The sequence below is a fragment of the Garra rufa genome, chromosome 19 (assembly GCF_049309525.1).
Source record: "Garra rufa chromosome 19, GarRuf1.0, whole genome shotgun sequence".
NCBI lineage: Eukaryota > Metazoa > Chordata > Actinopteri > Cypriniformes > Cyprinidae > Garra > Garra rufa.
The window spans coordinates 42035577-42061969 of NC_133379.1; the positions used below are offsets into that span (position 1 = coordinate 42035577).

Genomic DNA, 26393 nt, shown 5'->3' on the forward strand with positions numbered 1-26393 from the left:
AAATTCAAGCCAATTCAAAATAGTAATAAATATTATGATGGAATATAAATAGCACTGGTGCAGTAACTACTAGGCTGTGTCTCTGTCAAACAGAAGTGAGCTGAATGTCACTCATTGAGGATGTAGTGACTCTTTTGGTTTTGATCAGATGTTTGTTTGTCTTCTATCCGTGTGTCTGACCGCTGTCTTTTCTCTCCAGTCTGGACCGTCACGTCCAGTCACACCACGGACATCAGAAGCCTTTCCGCTGTAAGTTCTGCCCCTTTAAATCCTCCTACCTGAGCCGCCTCAAGAGCCACCTGCACAAAGCACACGCAGGTGAGACACTACACACACAATACAACACACACACACACACACTCTTACATACACAATACATACTGTAACCCTAAACCAAACGAATCAAAATGACCACAAAATGAGGTTCACCTCATTCAGGTTTAACTCAGTACATATTTGTCCACAGAAAGCAGATCTCCATATTCTGCATTTATAGGTTGAAGTGGATTCAGAATCCTTGTTAAAGGCTACTTTAAAGGAGAATGTCACTTCCAGAACAAAAATTTACAGATAATTTACTCACCCTGTTTTCATCCAAGATGTTCATGTCTTTTTTTCTTCAGTCATAAAGAAATTGTTTTTTAAGGAAAAAATTTCAGGATTGTTCTCCATATAGTGGACTTCTATGGTGCCCACGAGTTTGAACTTCAAATGCAGCTTCAAATGGCTCTAAATGATCCCAGCCGAGGAAGAAGGGTCTTATCTAACGAAACGATTGTTTATTTTCTAAAAATAGTTACAATTTATATATATATTTTTCAACCACAAAACCATTTTGTCTAGCTCTGCATGCAATTCGGTTGAAGACAGTTAGGGTATGTTGAAAAACTCCCATCTCATTTTCTCCTCCAACTTTATATTTGTCCTACATCGCTGCAGAACCGACCCAGTGTTTACAAAGTGAATGTGCAAAGAAGATCAAATGCCAAAAAACACCAAAAAAAGGTAACACAGCAATGTAAGGTGATTTTAAAGTTGGAGGAGAAAATGAGATGGGAGTTTTGAGACATACCCTAACTGGCATGACCCGAATTGCATGCAGAGCTAGACAAGATGAGCATTTGAGGTTAAACAGTATATAAACTGTAATTTTTTTTTAGAAAATAACCAATCGTTTGGCTAGATAAGACCTTGTTCCTCATCTGGGATCCTTTAGAGTCCTTCAAAGCTGCATTTAAACTGCATTTCGGAAGTTCGAACTCACGGACACCATAGAAGTCCACTATATGGAGAAAAATCCTGAAATGTTTTCCTCGAAAAAAACGACTGAAGAAAGAAAGACATGAACATCTTGGATGACAAGGAGGTGAGTAAATCTTGACATTTTTGTTCTAGAAGTGAATTTCTCCTTTATCAAGGTGAATGAAATGAGTTAAAGACATTAATGGGAGAAAATCACAGAACATTACTGACAGGACGATATGAGTGATGCTTCCACTGCTGGATAGAAGATGAGATGAAGTTCTCAAAGCCACACCTGTAATTACCATGTGTGTGTGTGTGTGTGTGTGTGTGTGTGTGTGTGTGTGTGTGTGTGTGTGTGTGTGTGTGTGTGTGTGTGTGTGTGTGTGTGTGTGTGTGTGTGTGTGTGTGAGCTGCAGGAATCTCTCACACTCGTCTGATGGTAATAGTGTTTCTCTCGCTGGACTGTGAAAGTCACTGAAGGGCAGAGCGACAGAAATCGAGCGTTGTCCTTCTGCTCTCCGTTACCCATCAGCCCCCTCTCTCTCTCTCTCTCTCTCTCTCTCTCTCTCTCTCGCTCTCTCTCCTGCTCTTCTAAAGCATTTAAGGCAAATGGTAAGAGAAGGGCGAGGGCTGATGAAACGGACATGAGAGAGTGACATCATTCAGACGGAGACGCTGCGTCTGTGAGAGAGACAGAGCTTTAGTGATTAATCAGACATCACAAATGTTTCCTGTCAGAGATATTAATGCGCAGTGTACAAGTAACACAAGTTACGTAATAATATTACTTTTTCAAAGTAACTAGTAAAGTAACGCATTACTTTTTAATTGACAAGAAAATATCGGAGTTACTTTTTCAAATAAGTAACGCCAGTTACTTTTTCTCTCCATTTATTGATTAAAAGCTCTCCTGTCCTGTTATTTATTTATTTATTTATTTATTTATTTTTAAGTAATTTTAAAATGTTAAATATTTTGATTTGGAATTTCACAAAATAAAAACAAAATTTACATAAACGGGAAAAAAAAAAAAAATATATATATATATATATATATGTGTGTATTACGTCCGCTAGGGGTAAGACGCAATAAAAATAGACTCTCATCAAGCCGTCAGACCAAACACACGAAAACAACATTAATTGATTATTTGATTTATTTAAAAGATGAGAAAAAACATTTAGTTTAGTGGTTCTTATGGACTTCAGAGAGACCCAAGGCCCAAAACAACGAACAAAATCAAACTAAAAATAAATCACACTAAATAACCTTCAAAAGAAGATAAGAAAAATAAATTACAAAAACCTTACCTAACTACACTTACAAAAACATAAAGAACGAATTCAAACAAAAGAGCAGGTCTCTCCTACAAAGACCACATAATTGGAACATAAGTAAAGAATGAACAATGATCTTTGGTCTGGCGGCTGACGGAGTCTGGAACAGCGCGACCGGCCCGAAGTCACACCCGCTCACTTCTGGATAAGCGGAAGAGGCGTTTTAAAAGGACCGCCGATTGACGTCCAATAACCGCTGATAGGCGGTGCCACAACTGGCAAATCAGCGGCGATCTAACACAAAACAAGAATGAATAAGAAAAACATAACAAATACAGAATACAACAACATAAAAACACATAACGTAACAGTGTGTGTGTGTGTGTGTAACGCAAGTTACATAATAATATTACTTTTTCCAAGTAACTAGTAAAGTAACGCATTACTTTTTAATTGACAAGAAAACATCGGAGTTACTTTTAATTTTCAAATAAGTAACGGCAGTTACTTTTTCCCTCCATTTATTGATTGAAAGCTCTCCTGTCCTCATGTGGAGAGAAATCATGAGTAAGATGTTACTTTAGTTCTAGAATAAATGTGAACATGCATTAATTCATCTCACTCACTAAAAACACAGATACAGTGTTCTTCAAAATAATTAAAAACACTGAAATTCAACACAAACCTGCAATAATTAAATATGTTAAATAATACAAATATCCTTTATGTATTTAATCTCATTTTATAAACTGATGTCTTTGCTGCCGACCTTCGATGATCCAATTCATCCCCACTAATAAGCAAAATTTACTCAAGATAATCATTTGTTTTTCTTTTTTTTATTGCTGAAGAGTTGACATTTGTTCTTCTGCGGTCTACTGTACAGACGTCAATTTACTTTTCTCTAATCCTGAGGCTTTTGGTGTAAAAAGGCTTTTACATTTGACAAAAATAGAACTTTTTATATTAAAAACAAACCCTGCCCAGATTTAAAAAGTAACGCAAAAGTAACGAAACGCATTACTTTCCATAAAAAGTAACTAAGTAACATAATTAGTTACTTTTTTAGGGAGTAACTCAATATTGTAATGCATTACTTTTAAAAGTAACCTTAATAATGTGCATTTGAGAATAAAGCTATAGCAGTTGAGGAAAGCTGTGAAATAACCCAGAATGTTTGTGAGATGTTTACACAGAGCTGGTTTGTGTTGCAGGTGAACACACGTATAAGTGCATCTCTTGTCCGTTCTCCACCATGACCATCAGTCAGCTGAAGGAGCACTCGCTGCAGGAACACGGAGAGACGCTCACGCTGCCCAAAATCAAAGCCGGAACCACGCTGCGCTCCACACGGCCAGAACACAACACTGAAAACGATGAGCAGAACGCAGACCTCGACCCACAATGCACCGGTAAGACCTGAACATACGAAAATGATGTGCATGTGAAATAAGATTCTTTATAGTGTTCATTACTATGAAAACAGACTTTGTTCTGTATTTGACTTCTTGCTTTAAACATTTTGAATATAATTGTCGCTCAAAAGTTGTTTTTTAAAGAATTCTTATATGCTCATCAGGGCTGTATTCACTTGATTAAAGTGTAATATTATTACAGTTTAAAATAATGGTGTTCCATCTTAATATATTTTAAAATATAATTTATTCCTGTGATGCAAAGCTGAATTTTTATCAGCCGTTACTTTAGTTTTCTGTGTCACATTATATTGAATATGCTTTTTCCAATATACTTTTTTCAGCATTCTTGATGAATAAAAAAGTTTAAAAGAACAGCATTTATTCCAAATATAAATCTTTTCTAATAAGTCTTTGCAATCACTTTTTTATTAAGTTAACACTTCCTTGCTAAATAAAAGTATTAATTTCTTTCCGAAAAAGAAAGAATAAACATTTACAGATCCCAAACTTTTAGATGGAAGTTTATATTGTTAAATAAACGCTGTTCTTCTGTTCTTTTTATTTGTTGAAGAATCCTGGGGAAAAAAATCACAGATTCTAACAAAATGTTGAGCAGCACAACTGTTTCCAGCATTGATCATTTTAATAATAAATCAGGATATTAGAATGATTTCTGAAGGATCATGTGACACTGAAGACTGAAGTAATGAGGCTGAAAATTTAGCTTTGCATCACAGGAATAAATTACATTTTAAAATGTATTTACATAGAAAACAGTTATTTTAAATTGCAATAATATTTCACAATATTAAATTTTTTTAACAAATAAATGCAGCTTTGGTGATTATAAAAAACATCTTTAAAAAACATTAAAAATCTTACTGATCTCAAACTTTTGAGCAGCAGTGTACACGCATTTAGAGACAAATGAGTAATATTGGCATGAGGATGAAAAATATTAAAAACTTTATATTAACATTTTTTTTTCATTCATCAAGGATGCATTAAATTGATCAAAAGTGACAGTAAATGCATTTATAATATTGCAATAGATTTTTATTTCAAATAAATGCTGTTCGTTTGAACTTTCTATTCATCTGTGAATCCTGAAAGATAAAATGTGTGACTTTCCACATAAAATATTGTTTTCAATAATCTGAAATGTTTCTTGAGCAGCAAATCCGTATATTAGAATGATTTCTGAAGGATCATGTGACTCTAAAGACTGAAGTAATGATGCTAAAAATTAAATATTTAAGATTATTATTGTATTTTTGTATTTAGTGAGCAAAACAGACTTTTTTTTGTTCAATTTATTAAAAACTCCATCTAGAGTGAGCGACACATGGCCACATCACACTCGCTCAACATATAATTATTGTGTCAAAGCAATAGCTTCGGGAGTTATTGGTTGAAATGACTGGTTTGGTTCAGCTTTAAAAGAAAATAACGGTGCGACTGAAACACACACATGTGTCGGTGTGAGCCAAGACAGATGTTAATAGCAGGTGTAAGTGGCGTCTAGACGCGGTAACAGCATTGATGTCTTTGTCTCGCTGCTGTCGTCTCAGAGTCTGCAGGGTATCTGGAGCCAGCAGATGTTCAGCAGCAGTTGAGTCACTTCCAGCTGGCATCTCGCGTCCAGGCCGATGTTTCCACCAGTCCGTCTGCCGCCGCGCCACCGCCGCCGCCGCCGCTCGAGGGTCCCGTTCCTCAGGCCCGGCCAGACTCCATCCTCACCTGTGAGTTCTGCGAGTTCAGCTCTGGCTACATGCAGAGTCTGCGCAGACATTACCGAGACAGACACGGAGGAAAGAAGCTCTTCAAATGCAAGGACTGCTCCTTCTTCACCTGCTACAAGTAAGAGTTTTGCATGGATCAGACTATATCAGCTAGTATTGTCTTTATTTATGTACATTTACATTTATGCATTTGGTAGACACTTTTATTCAGAGTGACTTATATTGCATTCAAGCTAGATGGTTACTTGCAAAAGTATTCATACCCCTTCATTTTTTTCACGTTTTGTTTTGTTGCAGCATTATGTTAAACTGCTTTAAATTAGTTTTTTCCCACATCAACTTACACTCCATACACCATAATGACAAAGCACAAAACAGTTTTGTAACAACTTTGCAAATTTATTAGAAATAAAAAACTGAAAATATCCCGTTGCATAAGTATCCATACCCTTTTCTGGGACACTGTAAATGTATCTCAGGAGCATTCATATTGCTTCTAGATGTTCCTACACTTGGAGTGGAGTTAAACTGTGGCAAATTCATTTGAATGAGTCTGATTTAGAAAGACACACACCTCTCAGAAAAGGTCTAACAGCTGAAAATGCAGATCAGAGCAAAAACCAAGATAACTGCCTGTAGAGCTCAGTGACAGACTTGCGTTAAGGCGATGATCTAGAGAAGAGTTCAGAAACAAATCTGCTGCATTGAAGGTTGACAGAAGCATTCTCCATAATGGAAGACGATTGGAACAACTAGGACTCTAGAAAATGTCCAAGCTGACAGAGATGGAGAGGTGAAAAGGTGAGGCAAAGAATGGCAGATAATTGACAAATGCAGATGTGCAAAGATGCTCACATCAGACCCAAAAACACTTGAGGCTGTAAAGCTGCTTCAACTATGGACTGAGTTAAGGGTATGAATACTTACGCAATCTACTTATTTCAGTTTTATTTTTAATACATTTGTCAAATTTGCAAATCTGGTTTTTGCTTTGTCATTATTATGGTGTATGGAGTGTAAACTGATGTGGAGAAAAACTCATTTAAAGCAGTTTAACATAATGCTGCAACAAAACAAAATGTGAAAAAATGAAGGGGTATGAATACTTTTGCAAGGCACTGTAGTTAATAGACATGACATACAGGTAAAAAAAAATACTGCATAAATGCAAATGTACATTAATAAAGACAATACTGCCGTATCGTCAGCATGTTGTGATTTTCAATATTTTTGCAGAAGCTGTCATGCATTTTATTTTTCAGGATTGACAGATGAATAGAAAGTCAAAAGAACAGCATTTATTTGAAATTAAAATCTATTGTAACATTATAAATGCATTTACTGTCACTTTTGATCAAATTAATGCAGTTTGTTTATATAAACTTTTGAACAATAATTTTCCTCCTAATGCCAATATTGATAATTTGCCTCCAAATGCATGTACACTGCCGCTCAAAAGTTTGGGATCAGTAAGATTTTTAAAGATGTTTCTGATGCTCATCAAGGCTGCATTTATTTGATCAAAAAACTGTAATATTGTAAATATTATGTCCATTTAAAATAACTGTTTTCTACGTGAAATTTTTTTTAAATGTAATTTATTTCTGTGATGCAAAGTGAAATTTCATTAAAAATCTTACTGATCCCAAACTTTTGAGCGGCAGTGTACATGCATTTAAAGGCAAATTATCAATATTGGCATTAGGGTGTAAAATATTGTTCATTTATTGTTTTTGCATTAAATTGATCAAAAGTGACAGTAAATGCATTTATTACAATGGATTTTTATTTCAAATAAATGCTGTTCTTTTGAACTTTCTATTCATCTGTGAATCCTGAAAAATTAAATTTATGACTTTCCACAAAAATATTAGGAAGCACAATATGCAGACGATAAGCCAGTATCGTCTTTATTTATGTACAGTCGTGGCCAAAAGTTTTGAGAATTACATAAATATTGGAAATTGGAAAAGTTGCTGCTTAAGTTTTTATAATAGCAATTTGCATATAGTCCAGAATGTTATGAAGAGTGATCAGATGAATTGCATAGTCCTTCTTTGCCATGAAAATGAACTTTATCCCGAAAAAAACTTTCCACTGCATTTCATTGCTGTCATTAAAGGACCTGCTGAGATCATTTCAGTAATCGTCTTGTTAACTCAGGTGAGAAGGTTGACGAGCACAAGGCTGGAGATCATTATGTCAGGCTGATTGGGTTAGAATGGCAGACTTGACATGTTCAAAGGAGGGTGATGCTTGAAATCATTGTTCTTCCATTGTTAACCATGGTGACCTGCAAAGAAACGCATGCAGCCATCATTGCGTCGCATAAAAATGGCTTCACAGGCAAGGATATTGTGGCTACTAAGATTGCACCTAAATCAACAATTTATAGGATCATCAAGAACTTCAAGGAAAGAGGTTCAATTCTTGTTAAGAAGGCTTCAGGGCATCCAAGAAAGTCCAGCAAGCGCCAGGATGGTCTCCTAAAGAGGATTGAGCTGCGGGATCGGAGTGCCACCAGTGCAGAGCTTGCTCAGGAATGGCAGCAGGCAGGTGTGAGCGCATCTGAACACACAGTGAGGACAAGACTTTTGGAAGATGGCCTGGTGTCAAGAAGGGCAGCACAGAAGCCACTTCTCTCCCAAAAAAACATCAGGGACAGATTGATCTTCTGCAAAAAGTATGGCGAATGGACTGCTGAGGACTGGGGCAAAGTCATATTCTCCAATGAAGCCTCTTTCCGATTGTTTGGGGCATCTGGAAAAAGGCTTGTCCGGAGAAGAAAAGGTGAGCGCTACCATCAGTCCTGTGTCATGCCAACAGTAAAGCATCCTGAGACCATTCATGTGTGGGGTTCTTCTCATCCAAGGGAGTGGGCTCACTCACAATTTTGCCCAAAAACACAGCCATGAATAAAGAATGGTACCAAAACACCCTCCAACAGCAACTTCTTCCAGCAATCCAACAACAGTTTGGTGAAGAACAATGCATTTTCCAGCACGATGGAGCACCGTGCCATAAGGCAAAAGTGATAACTAAGTGGCTCGGGGAGCAAAACGTTGACATTTTGGGTCCATGGCCTGGAAACTCCCCAGATCTTAATCCCATTGAGAACTTGTGGTCAATCCTCAAGAGGCGGTGGACAAACAAAAACCCACTAATTCTGACAAACTCCAAGAAGTGATTCTGAAAGAATGGGTTGCTATCAGTCAGGATTTGGCCCAGAAGTTGATTGAGAGCATGCCCAGTCCAATTGCAGAGGTCCTGAAAAAGAAGGGCCAACACTGCAAATACTGACTCTTTGCATAAATGTCATGTAATTGTCGATAAAAGCCTTTGAAACGTATGAAGTGCTTGTAATTATATTTCAGTACATCACAGAAACCACTGAAACAAAGATCTAAAAGCAGTTTAGCAGCAAACTTAGTGAAAACTAATATTTGTGTCATTCTCAAAACTTTTGGCCATGACTGTACATTTACATTTATGCATTTGGTAAACACTTTTATGCAGAGTGACTTGTATTGCATTCAAGCTAGACAGTTAATAGTTGCTTAAAAGACATGACATACAGGTAAACTAATTAAACATGTTTTTTATTTTAATTAAATTAATATTTTTGTTTTTAAAGAATTATTAGCTTTTCATCTGCTCTTTTTGATTTGTTTTATTTTGACATTATTTTAATTTCAAAATTTTATCATTAGCTTTTCATCAACTCATGAACTCCAGTTTCGGGAAACATTGGTCTAGAGTTTGGTAATTCTAGATTGGACAGGCAAAACACCATAGAATTTTATTTTCGGTGATATGTCAAAATCTATAAAAATATAGTTAGGAAAATATCCATGTGGCTGAATCTCTAGTCTTATTTGTCAGAGTCATTATCTCCTGAGTGAATGTGTTGTTTATGTTTGTCAGGTCCACATTCACGCTGCATGTGGAGGGCGGTCACACCAGCGGCCCGGAGGAGATGCCCAAAGATCTGCGCTGCCCCTTCTGTCTGTACCACACTAAACACAAGAGCAGCATGATCGATCACATCGTCCTGCACAGAGGTCAGTTACTGAGAACCGACTGAGAACTGACCAGAACAAAAACTTTTAAAATTCATATCATTAGATATTTCTCCTCTTCTTCTTCCTTATTTAAAATATCAACTTCTTCAATTGAATGGCTGTTGTTTTTCTTTTTGTAGTGCCTACTATTGGTGGAATGTAACTATCCACCTTATTTTTCAATGCAGAAGTGAATGTGCAAGACTTTTGATTAGTTTCTATTGGTAAATAACTGCTGTAAAACCATTTGAGCATGAAACCAGTGTGATTAATAAAATAAATTAAAATATGCTAAATATCAGTTTAAAACAATGAGCACTGAATGACACTGGAAACTTTGCACATTCAGTTTAAATACTGCTGTGCTTGCTATTATATAAAGAATACGGAAGATTTTTGGTGTGTGGTTTTTAAGTTTCATTATTTTTAGACTTACACTTGAGAAGATGTGGGTCTTTTGTAGGCGACACTCCAAAAACGTGACATGAATCATGTCTGATGATGTTTAAAAAACATGTTCAGTGAGTTTTGAGGAATAAAATGTTCTGTAAATCAGTGTAAATCATACTGGAACAAACCCCTCAGTAAAACCCTTTAGAATGTAGATAGGAATAAAACTGTAAATGTTGGTGCTGCTGAAGTGGAGAAACACACTCAACCTTTAAAATTATGCATTTTCGGCATGTTTTTAGGAATAGAATTTTGTAAAAAATCAGTGTAAGTAGTATATGAACAAACCCCTCAGTAAAAACATTCAGAATATACTTAGGAATAAAACTGTAAATTTCAGTGTATGTTAGTGCTGCTGTAGTGGCGAAAAACTCACAACCTTTAAAAATATGCATTTGCACCATGTTTTTAAGAATACAATGTTGTAAAATCAGTGTGAGTGATATATGAACAAACCCCTCAGTAAAAACCTTCAGAATGTAGACAGAAATAAAACTCTAAATTTTGGTGCATGTAAGTGTTGCTAAAGTGGAAAAACAAATTCACAACCTTTAAAAAGATGCATTTTCGCCATGTTTTTAGGAATAAATGTTGTAAAAATCAGTGTAAATGATATATGAACAAACCCCTCAGTAAAAACCTTCAGAATATAGATAGTAATAAAACTGTAAATTTTGGTGTATGTTAGTGCTGCTGAAGTGAAAAAACAAACTCACAACCTTTAAAAATATGCATTTTTGCCATGTTATTAGAAATATAATGTTGTAGAAATCAGTGTGATTGATATATGAACAAACCCCTCAGTAAAAACCTTCAGAATATAGATAGGAATAAAACTGTAAATTTTGGTGTATGTAAGTGCTGCTGAAGTGGAGAAACAAACTCACAACCTTTAAAAATATGCATTTGCGCCATGTTTTTAAGAATACAATGTTGTAAATATCAGTGTAAATGATATATAAACAAACCCCTCAGTAAAAACCTTCAGAATATAGACAGGAATAAAACTCTAAATTTTGGTGTATGTTAGTGCTGCTAAAGTGGAGAAACAAACTCACAACCTTTAAAAATATGCATTTTCGCCATGTTTTTAGGAATAAAATGTTGTAAATATCATTGTAAATGATATATAAACAAACCCCTCAGTAAAAACCTTCAGAATATAGACAGGAATAAAACTCTAAATTTTGGTGTATGTTAGTGCTGCTAAAGTGGAGAAACAAATTCACAACCTTTAAAAATATGCATTTTCGCCATGTTTTTAGGAATAAATGTTGTAAAAATCAGTGTAAATGATGTGTGAACAAACCCCTCAGTAAAAACCTTCAGAATATAGATAGTAATAAAACTGTAAATTTTGGTGTATGTTAGTGCTGCTGAAGTGAAAAAACAAACTCACAACCTTTAAAAATATGCATTTTTGCCATGTTTTTAGAAATAAAATGTTGTAGAAATCAGTGTGATTGATATATGAACAAACCCCTCAGTAAAAACCTTCAGAATATAGATAGTAATAAAACTTTAAATTTTGGTGTATGTAAGTGCTGCTGAAGTGGAGAAAAAACTCACCTTTTTAAAAATATGCATTTTTGCCATGTTTTGCCGACATAAGTAGATAAAGTGCAAAAAATAAAGACTTGTGTGTATTTTGGATTTTTTTCTTTCCACTAGTCTGAAAGAAGACATGCAATGAAAGCAAAATAGGCCAAATTCCCAAAATTAGATTAGTCATCTAAGGCCACATTTGAAAAACTCATTAACAAGGCATGAATGAGAGTCTGATTGTGTTGTTTTTGTGGCTCTCAGAGGAACGTGTGGTTCCACTGGAGGTGTCGCGCTCGAAGCTGTCTCGTCATCTGGAGGGCGTGGTGTTCCGCTGTCACAAATGCACTTTTACGTGTTCCAACGAGCAGAACCTGCAGCAGCACATCCAGAAGCATGAGGAGCTGAAGCCCTACCAGTGTCAGCTCTGCTACTACGACAGCAAACTCTTGCACGAGCTGGAGATCCACCTGCGCGAGGAGCACAAGGTCTTTCTTCTGTCATGTCTGATCTTGCTGTGGCTAGTTCAAGAGCTTGTTACTTAGTCTAACCCATCGTCTGCAGGTGATTCGTAACTTTGAGCTGGTGGGACGGGTGAACCTGGATCAGCTGGAGCTGATGAAGGACAAGGTGAAGGACGTGAGCAGCAGTGAGGAGGAGGAAAGAGGTGAAGATGAGACCGTAGAGGAGGCGGATGAAGAGGAGGAAGAGGAGGAGGAGGAGGAGGAAGAGCTAATGGAGGAAGAAGAGGAGGAGAAGCTTCCGGAGAGCAGAGAGAATGAGGAGAGCAGCCAGATGGAGGTGACAGGTAACAGTCTTCATATTCATCAGATTTAAAACTAAAGACTTCATTATTAGTTTTTTACAAAACATTTTTATAAAAATAGCTGTAACATTTCACCTTCGGTCACTAAAAAGAAATTTCAGTAACGTTAAAATACCTTTATTTGTTTTATTATGACTTTTTATTTATATATTAAGGCAAGACGCCACAGCAGAATATGGTAAATTGAAACTATGGTAACACCACGTTCACCAGTTGATTAATCAGAGTAAAATAAGAAAGTTGTTGTACAATATTTTTGAAATGTAGTTTCAATATGCAAATATAGTTTTGCATACATTTACAGGAAATAAATCTGAACATTTTATAAAGTTAGGTTCAGAATTCTAATTCGATTTTTTTGTCACATTAGTTTAAGGTTTTTCCAGAGGGTATTTTGGATTTCTCTTTTCATCACTCCATCAATAAGAAAATACTGTCAACTGACAGAAAACCAACACATTTTCACTATATTTGTAAGAATAAAATGTTGTACAAATCAGTGTAAATAAAATATGAACAAAATCACTCTGTAAAAACCTTCAGAGTATAGATAAGAATAAAACTGTAAAGTTTGGTGTATGTAAGTGCTGCTGAAGTGGAGAAACTGTAAGATATGCATTTTCATCATGTTTTAGGAGTAAAATGCTGTATAAATAATATATGAACAAACCCCTCAGTAAAAATCTTAAGAATATAGACAGGAATCAAACTGTAATTTTTGGTGTATGCAAGTGCTGCTGAAGTAGAGAAAAAATTCACAACCTTCAAAAATACACATTTTTTCCATGTTTTTAGGAGTAAAATGTTGTAAAAATCAGTGTGAATGATATATGAACAAACCCCTCAGTAAAAATCTTCAGAATATTGACAGGAATAGAACTGTAAATTTTGGTGTATGTAAGTGCTGCTGAAGTAGAGAAAAAAACTCACAACCTTCAAAAATATGCATTTTCTCCATGTTTTTAGGAGTAAAATGTTGTAAAAAGTAGTGTGAATGACAGATGAACAAACCCCTCAGTAAAAACCTTCAGAATATTGACAGGAATAGAACTGTAAATTTGGTGTATGTAAGTTCTGCTAAAGTGGAGAAACAAACTCACAAACTTCAAAAATATGCATTTTTGCCATGTTTTTAGGAGTAAAATGTTGTAAAAAGCAGTGTGAATGACAGATGAACAAACCCCTCAGTAAAAATCTTCAGAATATTGACAGGAATAGAACTGTAAATTTTGGTGTATGTAAGTGCTGCTGAAGTAGAGAAAAAAACTCACAACCTTTAAAAATATGCATTTTTGACATGGTTTTAGAAATAAAATGTTGTAAAAATTGGTGTGAGTGATATATGAACAAACCCCTCAGTAAAAACCTTCAGAATATTGACAGGAATCAAACTGTAATTTTTGGTGTATGCAAGTGCTGCTGAAGTAGAGAAATTCACAACCTTCAAAAATACACATTTTTTCCATGTTTTTAGGAGTAAAATGTTGAAAAAATCAGTGTGAGTGATATATGAACAAACCCCTCAGTAAAAATCTTCAGAATATTGACAGGAATAGAACAATAAATTTTGGTGTATGTAAGTGCTGCTGAAGTGGAGAAAAAAACTCACAACCTTTAAAAATATGCATTTTCGCCATGTTTTTAGAAATAAAATGTTGTAAAAATCAGTGTGAGTGATATATGAACAAACCCCTCAGTAAAAATCTTCAGAATATTGACAGGAATAGAACTGTAAATTTTGGTGTATGTAAGTGCTGCTGAAGTGGAGAAAAAAACTCACAACCTTTAAAAATATGCATTTTCGCCATGTTTTTAGAAATAAAATGTTGTAAAAATCAGTGTGAGTGATATATGAACAAACCCCTCAGTAAAAATCTTCAGAATATTGACAGGAATAGAACAATAAATTTTGGTGTATGTAAGTGCTGCTGAAGTGGAGAAACAAACTCACAAACTTCAAAAATATGCATTTTCGCCATGTTTTTAGAAATAAAATGTTGTAAAAATCAGTGTGAGTGATATATGAACAAACCCCTCAGTAAAAATCTTCAGAATATTGACAGGAATAGAACTGTAAATTTTGGTGTATGTAAGTGCTGCTGAAGTGGAGAAAAAAACTCACAACCTTTAAAAATATGCATTTTCGCCATGTTTTTAGAAATAAAATGTTGTAAAAATCGGTGTGAGTGATATATGAACAAACCCCTCAGTAAAAACCTTCAGAATATTGACAGGAATAAAACTCTAAATTTGGTGTATGTAAGTTCTGCTGAAGTGGAGAAACAAACTCACAAACTTCAAAAATATGCATTTTCACCATGTTTTTAGGAGTAAAATGTTGTAAAAAAGCAGTGTGAATGACAGATGAACAAACCCCTCAGTAAAAACCTTCAGAATATAGACAGGAATAAAACTCTAAATTGTGGTGTATGTAAGTGCTGCTGAAGTAGAGAAAAAACTCACAACCTTTAAAAATGCGCATTTTCGCCATGTTTTTAGGAGTAAAATGTTGTAAAAATCAATGTAATTGACAGATGAACAAACCCCTCAGTAAAAATCTTCAGAATATCGACAGGAATAGAACTGTAAATTTTGGTGTATGTAAGTGCGGCTGAAGTGGAGAAAAAACCTGAAGATTTGTATTGGAATTGAAATCTACATAAACAGATAAAGTGCAAAAAATCTACACTTAACAGTGTATTTTAGAGGTTTTTTTCATGTTATGAAGGCAAAAATAGACCAAAATCTCAAAACACTGTTTTTGCTTGTAGTGTCTTGCCTTAAACTGTTTTTTAAATATCCAAATTAGCATTATCCTTATTAAATTTGCATAAATATTAGCATATTGCAACAACATAATACTGAATCAACACTATGTACTGTGGATAAAAGCATCTGCCAAATGCCTGTAAAATGGCTTTTGAAAGATGCAGATTACATTTTCATGTATCTTTTTGACAGTTTAGGATGTTTTCTGCACATTTGCCTGTTGAACTTGCCTGTTGAAAGCTGTTTTGTTGTATTTCCTGGTAATCCAGGCATTACGGTTGTGGAGTCCCCCAGCAGCAGCGCCGTCAAACGCTATCCGTGTGAGTTCTGCGGCCGCACCTTCACGCTCAGCACCGAATGGGAGCGACACGTCCTTCGACACGGCATGTGAGTCTCCAGATCACTATGACTAACTTGAACCTTAACAAATGAGTTAAAGTTAAAGCTAAAGTGTGTTTCGTGTTTTCAGGACTGTTAACGGCAACAAGAAAGACGGCAGTCCTGTGCCCTCGTCAGCGCTGCCTCTGATTGGTCCGGCGGCTGTGATTGACAGAGGGCTGGACCTATCCAGTAACACTGTGGATCAGTCTGACCAATCCAAGTGTCCGATTCAGAACGAGGAAGACAAAAAGACGCTGGAGACCAAAAACGACCCTTAGGAGCAAAACGAAAGCTGTAGAGAATGTCATGCGTTCTGTTGTTTCGTCTGTCCGTTCATCGTTTGTTTTGTTGCAGAACAACATCGGCTGCTTCTTGAGTATTTGGTTTAAAAAGCTAGATTTGTGGAAAGTGATGATCCGGTTTGGAGTATCGCTAGATGTTGATGTTTCACGTTTGTTCAGTTGCTGAATCTTACACTGAATTTTACAAAGTGTGTCTTGGTCCCTCAGGACAGATGTTGATATATTGGTAACCAATAGTGAATGAAACCGCGAGGCGATATTCCGATCGAATCGCGAGTCCCTCCGTTCGCCGGGTCATCCGTAAGCCAGAGATTTTAATTTCAAATCCTCATTTCCTCGATGCACTTTTCCGTTCCATTCGTTAAAACTAAGCGTACGTAATGAACAATACGTAAAGAATCGAATGTCTTCCGCGGCGGCGATCGCACGCGCTGATAGTCTTGAAGACGGCGTGTCGCGATCCACGTCCGTTTCAAACGAGAGACGATCCATCCGGAAGCTTCTCGGCCGGCGGGAGGGTCTCGGATTCGCTCGGAACGTCGCCCGGCGGTTTCTGTTTTTTACATTTTAGCCTTGTGTTAATCTTCCTGTAGCTGAATTCCTTGAGGAATAGTTGTCATCTTATTTATCTAGATCGTTTGATTCTTTTAGACATGATTTTAGAGTATCAACACTTGCCCCAAAAACTCGTAGCAAATTGCTACTTTTGAAGATTTCGGCCACTTCCGGCTCGTCTTGCACTTCCGCTTCACTTTTATAACGATGGCCGTCTGTGGGTCCAGAGACGCGTTGGACACGGATGGATCGCAATCACGTTTATGCCGATCTGCTGCCCATTGGCAGATTCTGACGAGTCTGTTTAAAGGAATATTCTGGCTTCAAAACACTCACAATAATATTTAGGCCTCAAAAATCAATGCAGTTTTTAATGTAAGAAATAAACCCTACCAACATTTTGCATCAGTGTTTAGTATCATTGAGATACTATAATAGTTTTTGTCATAGCAAAATATTTATAGTAATATTTTTAAATTAGTTCTACACAATCATGGCATAGTTTATTAATAACTATTTGGAACTATTTTATTTCAAAATGCATCTATTCAAATCTTTTAAGAAACAGATTTGAATGTATATGCATTACTTTTATTGGTTCGTTTACATTAAAACTGCCTTTGTTTCAATTCAGTACATAAATACTAAAGTTACACTGCAAAAAATACTTTTCTAGCTTAGATTTTTTGTCTTGTTTCCAGTCAAAACATCTAAAAATTCTTAAATCAAGAAGGATTTTCTAGACGAGTAAAAATTGTCTTGTTTTCAGAAAAAAAAAAGTCAAAATTAAGTGCATTTTTGCTTGAAACAAGCAAAATAATCTGCCAATGGGGTAAGAAAAATGATATTTTTTCCTGTTTGAAATAAGATTATTTTTTTTACCCCATTGGCAGATTATTTAGCTTGTTCTAAGCAAAAACTCACTTCATTTTGACTTGTTTTTTCTGAAAACAAGAAAATTATTTTTACTTGTCTAGAAAATCCTTTTTGGCTGGAAACAAGACAAAAAAATCTAAGCTAGAAAATAATTTTTTGCAGTGTAGGCCTAAATGCTTTTTGAGTGCAAATTTCCTCACAGAAACGCTAACATACGGAGTGTGTTTTGCACTGGGACAAAGATGACTTGGTTTGACTCTAAACATGATTTCCTGAAGCTGAAGGACGAGTGAGAACGCCACTGATTGTTTTTTGAGCTTAGATTGTTCCTTTAAAGTTCAGCGTAACGAGACTCGAGGCTTCTGTCGTTTCTGGACGCTCGTTTGACCGCCGTGTTTCTGGAGAAACGCCACGAAGCCGTCGTAGCGTAAGGCTGAGATTGTAACGTGATGGAAGCTGCTGCTCGAAAACCCCAAAGCCTTATAGACGCGGATGTTTGACGCTCCGAACGCTTCCCTTCCGGATCCACCGAGCAGAAGCTCTCAAGCAGTATCCGTCATTTGAGTTCACACTGAAAACAGAAAACAAACCTCTTCTCGCTACCAAAAGTGTCGCTTCCCAAAGTTTTTCCTGAGATATGATTGTCTTTCCCCGAGCAATGACTGGACATTGCTGAGGGCCGACCCAGGTGCGTTCTGGGAAATCTGCATGCCGTTTTGCAGCCGTGTATAAACTCGAAGCTCCTCATCGGTAAGTGTTTGAAACTGTGGTTTCTGTTCCAGAAAGGGGTCTATTCCTTTAAGTGTTGTATTTAACTTGACAAAAAAAAAAGAGAATAGAAAGAAAGAAAAATACAAATCAATAGAAGACGTTTCTTTTGTTTTTAGCTCTCCGCTGTTCAAAGCTGTTGTAAATTGTCTGGTTAAGAATAATAAAAAAAACACACAATAAAAAAACTTCTTTTGTACCCTCGAACCCCTCCGTGTCCTTCATAAGGAGTAGGCCAGCCTTTCTGAAGAAGCGTGTAGAGAAGCATCAGAAATAAGCTTTGAAGAGTCGGCGGCGTCCGCTATCGTAACACACTGGATATCTGTACATAGACGCGCTTTAGTTTCTATCGTTTCCCTTTAATTCTCTCCTCTCCTGTTGAAGGTGCGCCATCGTTGACCTTGACTAGATCTCCTGCGTTTGGCCTTTTCTTCTGTGAAACTCCTGATGATTTCTGATGGTGGCTTGTGATGTCGACTAGACTGGTTGTTTACAGTTTTATTCCTTTGATTTCTCTATATTCTGTAAATATTGTAATTCATTGTCTTTTTTTAACTTGGTAATAAAGTTATCAGATAACCTAAACCGGTGCGCTTCTGTTGTTTTTCAGTTCAGGGGTTAAATTCAACTCATCTGTGATGGAGGTGTTTTATATTTGTGACCTTGGGCCACAAAACCAGTTATAAGGGTCCATTTTTGGAAATTGAGAACTTTGTTAGGATAGGATAATATTTGGCTGAGATACAACTATTTGAAAGGGTGCAAAAAAGAAATCCAAATACTGAGAAAATCACCTTTAAAGTTGGCCAAACGAAGTTCTTAGCAATGCATATTACTAATCAAAAATTAAGCTTTGATATATTCACAGTAGAACCATGATCTTTACTTAATATCCTAATGATTTTTGGCATAAATTATCATTTTGACCCAAACAACCTGTGCTACTTAAAGGAGTAGTTCACTTTCAGAACAAAAATGCTCAGATAATGTACTCACCCCCTTGTCATCCAAGATGTTCATGCCACGTAAAGAAATTGTGTTTTTAAGGAAAACACTGCAGGATTTCTCTCAATATAGGGGACTTCTATGGTGCCCCCGAGTTTGAACTTCCAAAATGCAGCTACAAACGGCTCTAAAAGATCACAGCCGAGGAAAGAAGGGTCTTATCTAGCAAAACGATTGGTTATTTTCTAAAATAAATTTATATACTTTTTAATCTCAAATGCTCATCTTGTCTAGCTCTGTGTGTACTCTGTGTAAAGATTAAAAAGTATATAAATTGTAAGTGTTTTTAAAAAATAACCAATCATTTTGCTAGATAAGAGCCTTCTTCCTTGGCTGGGATCGTTTTGAAGCTGCTTTTTGGAAGTTCAAACTCGGGGGCACCATAGAAGTCCACTATATGGAGAGAAATCCTGCAACGTTTTCCTCAAAAACACAATTTCTTTACGACTGAAGAAAGAAAGACATGAACATCTTGGATGACAAGGGGGTGAGTACATTATCTGAAAATGTTTGTTCTGAAACTACTCCTTTAAGACTGGTTTTGTGGTCCAAGGTCACATTTCTGAATTAAAATCATTGTTCTGTGGTCAGAAATATCAAGAAGCATGAAATTCCTTAAGGAACACTCCACTTTTTTGGAAACAGGCTCATTCTCCAACTCCCCCCGAGGTAATAAGTTGAGTTTCACCGTTTTGAAATCCATTCAGCCGTTCTCCTGTTCTGGCGATATCACTTTTAGCATAGCTTAGCATAGATCATTGAATCCTATTAGACCAATAGCATCGTGTTCAAAAATGACCAACGAGTTTAGATATTTGTCCTATTTAAAACTTGACTCTTCTGTAGTTATATCGTGTACTAAGACCGGCGGAAAATGTAAAGCTGCGATTTTCTAGGCTGAGAAGATTAGGAACTACACTCGCTTTCCGGCGTAATAGTCAAGGAAGTTTGTTGCCGTAATATGGCTGAAGCAGGCGCAGTAATATCACGCAGCGCCTGAAATTAGTTCCCAGCTAGGTTAGCATTTGCACAGGCGCTGCGTGATATTACTGCGCCTGCTTCAGCCATATTACGGCAGCAAACTTCCTTGACTATTACGCCGGAAAGCGAGTGTAGTTCCTAATCTTCTCAGCCTAGAAAATCGCAGCTTTACATTTTCCGCCGGCCTTAGTACACGATATAACTACAGAAGAGTCACCTTTTATATAGGACAAATATGGAAACTCGTTGGTCATTTTTGAACGGATTTCAAAACGGTAAAACTCAACTTATTAACTCGAGGGGAGTTGGAGAATGAGCCTATTTCCAAAAAAAGTGGAGTGTTCCTTTAAAACTATATACAATATATATATATATATATATATAGTTTTTTTTATCAAATAGTTTGTTTACGTGTCCTAGATCTTGCTGCATACATTTAAAGTCAATTTTTGAATTGAGTTCAACCACGTCATTTCTTAGAATAGAGAACAAATGTACTCAGAAGCCGAAGATTTCATTGAGTTCTACGGTTGACATTCATCTTGTGGAGGTTTATCCTGAAAGCCCTGAGGAGTTTTCCTGACGCTTATTGTAATGCGTCTCACGACGGCGAAGCCATGAGCTCTTCTGTAAGAGAAACTCCAGGGAGAAAATAAACGCTTGTGTTCAAGGACAGACTGTGATGAGCTGAAAATAGTGTGGCAATACCAGAGTTTGAACCGGTGCATTTCCATGAGTTTTCCATCTGTATGAGGTCAGAGGAATAAACCCCGGTAAAGCCAGAGAGGACGAGCCTCAGGTTCAGAAACGGCAGAAATCTCAGGCTTTGTTCAGGCCGCGCTCTTGATGCGGTTTTGATTGAATGTTTCTTCAGAGATGCTCTTCAGGGTCGTGGAGGACAAAGACGGCAGCTGCTGTGGACAGAAACATCATTTCCCTGCAGTCCATCAGTCTGAAGTGGATGACAAGCTTTCAGATGATGAAATGTCCCTGATAAAGTCCCGCAGTCATCATTCTGACCTTCAGGCTGTCGATTGGTGCGGCTTTTAATGGATCTTCCACCTTGTGGATGAATGAAAACATCAAGAAATGCTTCAGAAATGCTCTTTGAGATGTCTTTGAATTTTCCAGACCCTTCAGGAGACTTGAGTCGTGAAGGCTGTGAAGGTGTAAAATGCACCAATTAAAGAATGTCATCATTGATTGTAATTATAGATAAGAAAAAGTTTAAAGACAATCTTTAGGTTGGCTTGAGAAAGCCTAGCTTATACGCTTAAAGCAGCTGCAAAAGCTTCAAGTTTTGAACTTTACATAAATAGATTAGATGATTAGCATGTTGCTAGCATGAATAGAATGTAGTTAGCATGATTCTAACGTTTTTCTAACATGATTAGCAAGTTGCTAGCATGTTTCTAGCATTATTAGCAAGATGTTAGCATGTTTCTAACATGTTTCTATCATGATTAGCAAGTTGCTAACGTTTCTAGGCTGACTAGCAAGTTGCTAGCACATATCTAACATGTTTCTAGCATGATTAACAAGTTGCTAACATGTTTCTAGCATGATTAGCAAGTTGCTAACATGTTTCTAACATGTTTCTAGCATGATTAGCAAAGCTGCTAGCATGTTTCCAGGATAAGTAAGTTATTAGCTTGTTTCTAGTATGATTAGCAAGTTACTAGCATGTCATTAGCATGTTTTTAACATGGTTAGCAAGTTGCTAGCATGTTTCCAACATTATTAGCAAGTTGCTAGCATCTTTCCAGGATAATTAGCAAGTTATTAGCTTGTTTCTAGTATGATTAGCCAGTTACTAGCATGTCATTATCATGTTTCTAACATGGTTAACAAGTTGCTAGCATGTTTCCAACATTATTAGCAAGTTTCTAGCACATTTTTAACATGTTTCTATCATGATTAGCAAGTTGCTAGCATGTTTCCAGGATAATTAGCAAGTTATTAGCTTGTTTCTAGTAGCCTGTGATTAGCAAGTTACTAACATGTCATTAGCATGTTTCTAACATGGTTAGCAAGTTGCTAGCATGTTTCCAGGAGAATTAGCAAGTTATTAGCTTGTTTTTAGCATGATTAGCAAGTTACTAGCATGTCATTAGCATGTTTCTAGCATTATTAGCCAGTTTCTAGCACATTTTAACATGTTTCTATCATGATTAGCAAGGATAATTAACAAGTTATTAGCTTGTTTTTAGCATGATTAGCCAGTTACTAGCATGTCATTATCATGTGTCTAACATGGTTAGCAAGTTGCTAGCATGTTTCTAGCATTATTAGCAAGTTTGTAGCACATTTTTAAAATGTTTCTATCATAATCAGCAAGTTGCTAGCATGTTTCCAAGATAATTAGCAAGTTATTAGCTTGTTTCTAGTAGCCTATGATTAGCAAGTTACTAGCATGTCATTAGCATGTTTCTAACATGGTTAGCAAGCTGCTAGCATGTTTTTAGCATTATTACTAAGTTTCTAGCACATTTTTACCATGTTTCTATTATGATTAGCAAGTTGCTAACATGTTTCCAGCATGATTAACAAGTTACTAGCATGTTTCTAGGGTACTAGCAAGTTGTTAGCACGTTTCTAATATGTTTCTAGCATGATTAACAAGTTGCTAACATGTTTCTAGCATGATTAACAAGTTACTAGCATGTTTCTAGGGTGACTAGCAAGTTGTTAGCACGTTTCTAATATGTTTCTAGCATGATTAACAAGTTGCTAACATGTTTCTAGCATGATTAACAAGTTACTAGCATGTTTTTAGGGTGACTAGCAAGTTGTTAGCACGTTTCTAATATGTTTCTAGCATGATTAACAAGTTGCTAACATGTTTCTAGCATGATTAACAAGTTACTAGCATGTTTCTAGGGTGACTAGCAAGTTGTTAGCACGTTTCTAATATGTTTCTAGCATGATTAACAAGTTGCTAACATGTTTCTAGCATGATTAACAAGTTACTAGCATGTTTCTAGGGTGACTAGCAAGTTGTTAGCACGTTTCTAATATGTTTCTAGCATGATTAACAAGTTGCTAACATGTTTCTAGCATGATTAACAAGTTACTAGCATGTTTTTAGGGTGACTAGCAAGTTGTTAGCACGTTTCTAATATGTTTCTAGCTTGATTAACAAGTTGCTAACATGTTTCTAACATGATTAACAAGTTACTAGCATGTTTCTAGGGTGACTAACAAGTTGTTAGCACGTTTCTAATATGTTTCTAGCATGATTAACAAGTTGCTAACATGTTTCTAGCATGATTAACAAGTTACTAGCATGTTTCTAGGGTGACTAGCAAGTTGTTAGCACGTTTCTAATATGTTTCTAGCATGATTAACAAGTTGCTAACATGTTTCTAGTATGATTAACAAGTTACTAGCATGTTTCTAGGGTGACTAGCAAGTTGTTAGCATGTTTCTAATATGTTTCTAGCATGATTAACAAGTTGCTAACATGTTTCTAGTATGATTAACAAGTTACTAGCATGTTTCTAGGGTGACTAGCAAGTTGTTAGCATGTTTCTAATATGTTTCTAGCATGATTAACAAGTTGCTTCTAGTATGATTAACAAGTTACTAGCATGTTTCTAGGGTGACTAGCAAGTTGTTAGCACGTTTCTAATATGTTTCTAGCATGATTAACAAGTTGCTAACATGTTTCTAGCATGATTAACAAGTTACTAGCATGTTTCTAGGGTGACTAACAAGTTGTTAGCACGTTTCTAATATGTTTCTAGCATGATTAACACATTGCTAACATGTTTCTAGCATGAGTAACAAGTTGCTAACATGTTTCTAGCATGATTAGCAAAGCTTCTAGATTTTTTCTATCATGATTAGCAAGTTGCTAGCATGTTTTCAACATGATTAGCAAGTTATTTACGTCATTAGCATGACTGGCATGTTGCTAGCATGATTGTAGTTGCTAGGCTAGGCTAGATAGTTCAATAGATGATAAATATTAGAATGTTAGTTTGAATGGATTAGAAATAGTTGACAGAAGGGAAGCTTGATTTAGTCTCAAGGGATTCTGGGAGTTTAGATTTGAATTCTGACAGTTGGAGTTTGAATAGTAGTAATAACTGAATGTACCTAACGCTTTAGACTAATTTATTTATACAATCAAATCAAATTTGTGTCAAAGTATTAGATTAGAGCAGTGTATCGAATCTGAACATTAGAAAAGACTAGAGTGTGTTTGAGCAGCCGCTGATGAACAGGTCACATCTGAAAGCCAACAGAAGAGTGACGTGTTTCAGAGCTGCTCTTCTAAGCGCTTGATTTCACAGCTATAACATCATCTTTTAAAAATATCTGCGAGACATGAGGGATCAGCGGATCCGAACTTCACACGAGTGTTTCTGCAGGAGGAGACCCGCGAGACCCTGAAGAGTTCAGCTTTAAACAGCAAAGAAACGTCTGATCAGAGACACACAGACGGACGGACGGACGCTTTAACACTGATATGAACACACCAGAACATGACGCCACATCAGCTTCAGTGTTTACTTACACAATAGAAAACAAACACAACAAAAACAAACGATTTTAAAAGAGGCAGAAAACCTGTAAAACAAATATATATATATATATATTTTTTTTTTTTTTTCATTTTCAAAGACTATTGTAGTATGTTTTACAAGAAAATATAATCTCAGTTATTGTGCTTTAAAATTTCACATTTAGTTCAATGTGTTATTGCTATTTTGTGAAAAATGTATATATTGTATATATGTTAATGTGTAACATGCATGCAAACAGTATGAGCAAACGTGTCCAAATATGAAAAAAATATTTATATTTCATGTAATCTGGATTGCATAGATACAGATTCTAAAAATTCTAAAAAGTACTTGTAATTAGATTAAATTACATTTTAAAATACTCGTAATTAGACTACAGTTACTTTTTTATGGATTACTTGATTGCATATTATTTACACAATAGTAATAAATTATTCAGAATTTATTGATACCGCCTAATTCCTCTTTTTTCATCAATTTTCCTTTCTAAAATAGCATTAAATACATTAAAATGCATTTGTTGTCAACAAATTGTGTAATTCACAAACTTTTTGTCATCTGATCCTCTTTCACCTAATATATTTACTCAAAATACCCCTGAGATTTTAAAATACATATTTTAATAATAAAGTATATCACATTTGCATGTTCATTGATTCTCTGACATTGGTTATGGTCACATGACATGCAGGTAAACAAATAAAATATTTCATTTTTGATTCAATTCGGGTCTTTTGAATCAGAATCACTGATTCAGTTCGCGGTTCATTTGATTCAATTTGTGACTTTGGAGCGGGTTCAAGAATCATTTGATTCAATTTGTGATTCATTTGATTCAATTTGTGATTCATTTGATTCAATTTGTGATTCATTTGATTCAATTTGTGATTCAATTTGTGATTAATTTCATTCAATTTGTGACTTTGGAGCGGGTTCAAGAATCATTTGATTCAATTCGTGATTCATTTGATTCAATTCGTGACTTCGGAGCGAGTTCACGGATCATTTGATTCAATTCGTGATTCATTTGATTCAGTTCAGCACTTTGGGGTGAGTTTGCGAATCATTGGATTCAATTCAGGACTTTGGACCAGGTTAGTGAATCATTGATTCAGTTCGTGATTTATTTGATTCAATTCGGCACTTTGGGCGAGTTCGCAAATCTTTTGGTTCAATTCGGGACTTCGGAGCAAGTTCGCGAATTATTTATTCAGTTCGCGAATCATTGGATTCAATTCAGGACTTCAGGGAGAGTTTGTGAATCATTGATTCAGTTTGCGAATCACTTGATTCAATTCAGGACTTTGGAGCAGGTTTGTGAATCATTGATTCAGTTCGCGATTCATTTGATTTAATCCGGGACTTCAGGGCGACCTTCGCGAATCGTTTGATTCAATTCAGGACTTCGGAGCAGGCTCTTAAATCTTTGATTTAGCTCGAGATTCATTTGATTCAATTCGCCACTTTGGGGAGAGTTTGTGAATCATTGATTCAGTTCGGAATTCATTTGATTTAATCCGGGACTTCAGAGCAAGTTCGCGAATCATTGGATTAAATTCAGGACTTCAGGGTGAGTTCGCGAATCATTTGATTCAGTTCGCGATTCATTTAATTCAATTCAGCATTTCGGGACGAGTTTGCAAATCATTTGATTCAATTCGGC

At 36.0% G+C, this 26393-nt stretch overlaps 1 protein-coding gene across 1 annotated transcript in view; it reads left to right on the forward strand.

The window, feature by feature from the left end:
- Positions 1-18797, forward strand: part of znf462 (zinc finger protein 462) — a 32466-nt gene extending 13669 nt beyond the window's left edge. Inside the window, exons 5-12 of the mRNA XM_073824326.1 lie at positions 200-318; positions 3737-3934; positions 5512-5800; positions 9607-9743; positions 12000-12223; positions 12300-12543; positions 15600-15717; positions 15800-18797. Of these exons, the coding sequence (XP_073680427.1) occupies positions 200-318; positions 3737-3934; positions 5512-5800; positions 9607-9743; positions 12000-12223; positions 12300-12543; positions 15600-15717; positions 15800-15989 (1519 nt within the window). The 3' untranslated portion in view covers positions 15990-18797. The remainder of the gene's footprint in view (positions 1-199; positions 319-3736; positions 3935-5511; positions 5801-9606; positions 9744-11999; positions 12224-12299; positions 12544-15599; positions 15718-15799) is intronic.
- The last annotated feature ends 7596 nt before the right edge of the window (positions 18798-26393 follow it).